At 26.7% G+C, this 1,518-nt stretch overlaps 1 protein-coding gene across 1 annotated transcript in view; it reads left to right on the forward strand.

The window, feature by feature from the left end:
• Positions 1 to 6: 6 nt before the first annotated feature.
• The window catches only part of LOC108573081 (UBX domain-containing protein 6), a gene marked incomplete at its 3' end in the record, with an annotated part of 6,440 nt that continues 4,928 nt past the window's right edge, over positions 7 to 1,518 (forward strand). The window contains exons 1-2 of the mRNA XM_017935446.1: positions 7 to 102; positions 743 to 889. Coding sequence (XP_017790935.1) covers positions 26 to 102; positions 743 to 889 — 224 coding nt within the window. The remainder of the gene's footprint in view (positions 103 to 742; positions 890 to 1,518) is intronic.

Consider the following 1,518-nt stretch of genomic DNA (forward strand, 5'->3'; position numbering starts at 1 on the left):
TGTAACATCAAAACAATTAACAACTATGACGGAGAAAATTAAAACATTTTTCAAAAAAACAAAGTTAAATGCAAAATTTATGAATGCTGGCAAAGGATACAAGTAAGGTTTATCATAGGTTATAACTTTCTAACATAGAGGACAAAAGCTTTCAGCTGCTTCTTGAAATATAATGAAATTTCAAGTTAAAATTTTTTTCATTATAATGTAATGTTTATTTTCCTTTTTGCAATAATTCATTCTTCTTGCATTTTAATTCATTTCATTCTCTTTCCAATTTATATATTTCGCTTGTTTTTTTTCTATGCATATTTTTGTTGATGCATTATCTTGTCATAGGAATTAATTATTTTATTCATGCTATTACATTATGGCGTAAATTAGTATTATTAAAAAGAAGAAAAACAGAAGTGTTACATAATGTAAAAGAACTTACTTTAAATACCTTGGAATTTGCCAAAACGTGTGGTTTCTACTATAATAACAAATTTTAACCACTTTTTCACCTAGCATAAAAATGTTTATTACATTTTTTTCTTCTGTTATTAATGTCAAGTAGTAATATAGTATGAAATTGTTATACTTCTATGGAAGGTATTATATTATAGCAAAGGAAACATATTTCATCAAAATAAATGAAAGTAGCTTACTTATATCAAATCACATATTTACCTACAAAAAAAAATTTTATGTAATTATATAATTAATTTAATTTAATTTGATTTAAAATTATCCTATATAGATTAACAGATTCAACAAGTACCACTCCATCTACTTCAATAGTAGAGCCAAGAAAAAGAATAGAACCTACAGAAGAAGCTAAAATTGCTGGTCAAGTTACTTTAGCAAGACTGGAAGCAAAGGAATGTAAAGTAAAAAAATGTAGAACGTAAGTCACTTGTGAAATATATATGAATTTTTGTTTGTAATTCTGAATATTCATAGCATATTAGAATATTTACTTCTATCCAGTCTACTCTTCTATTATTGCACACTAACTCTCTGCAAGAATAAGATCGACTGCATTTTCCACTAACTTACGAACAAAAATTTGCACAAAATTATAATTCATATAAAGTGTTACAAATTATTTTCTTGTGAACTACGAACGATCGTGGCAAACTTTTATGTTTGACGTTTAATAACGTTTAATAGTTCACAGGACTCTTTTATAGGATAATTGAGATACCATAGTTCCCCTCTCCTCCATTTTCTGCTAAAAAAAAATAAGGAAGTAACTTCCTAGTTCTCTTTAAATGGAACCAGCTTGGAATTTAAAGGTGAAATATGTATGCTCTTAGTCGATTCAGACAGCAGAATAATGTTGCTGTACAGTCAGACCATTATTACATCACAGCTAGAATGCAATTACAAGGGTGGAACCATCTTGCTTAACACTATCTGACTTCATTATATATTTCACATTTTAATTTTTAGCCTGCACATAAATGTTTGCATTTTATGGTAGTTTATTTAAAAACAAACGATATTTATAAACATTTTATTTTATTACATATA

The sequence above is a fragment of the Habropoda laboriosa genome, unplaced genomic scaffold (assembly GCF_001263275.1).
Source record: "Habropoda laboriosa isolate 0110345459 unplaced genomic scaffold, ASM126327v1 scaffold89, whole genome shotgun sequence".
Classification (NCBI taxonomy): Eukaryota; Metazoa; Arthropoda; class Insecta; order Hymenoptera; family Apidae; genus Habropoda; species Habropoda laboriosa.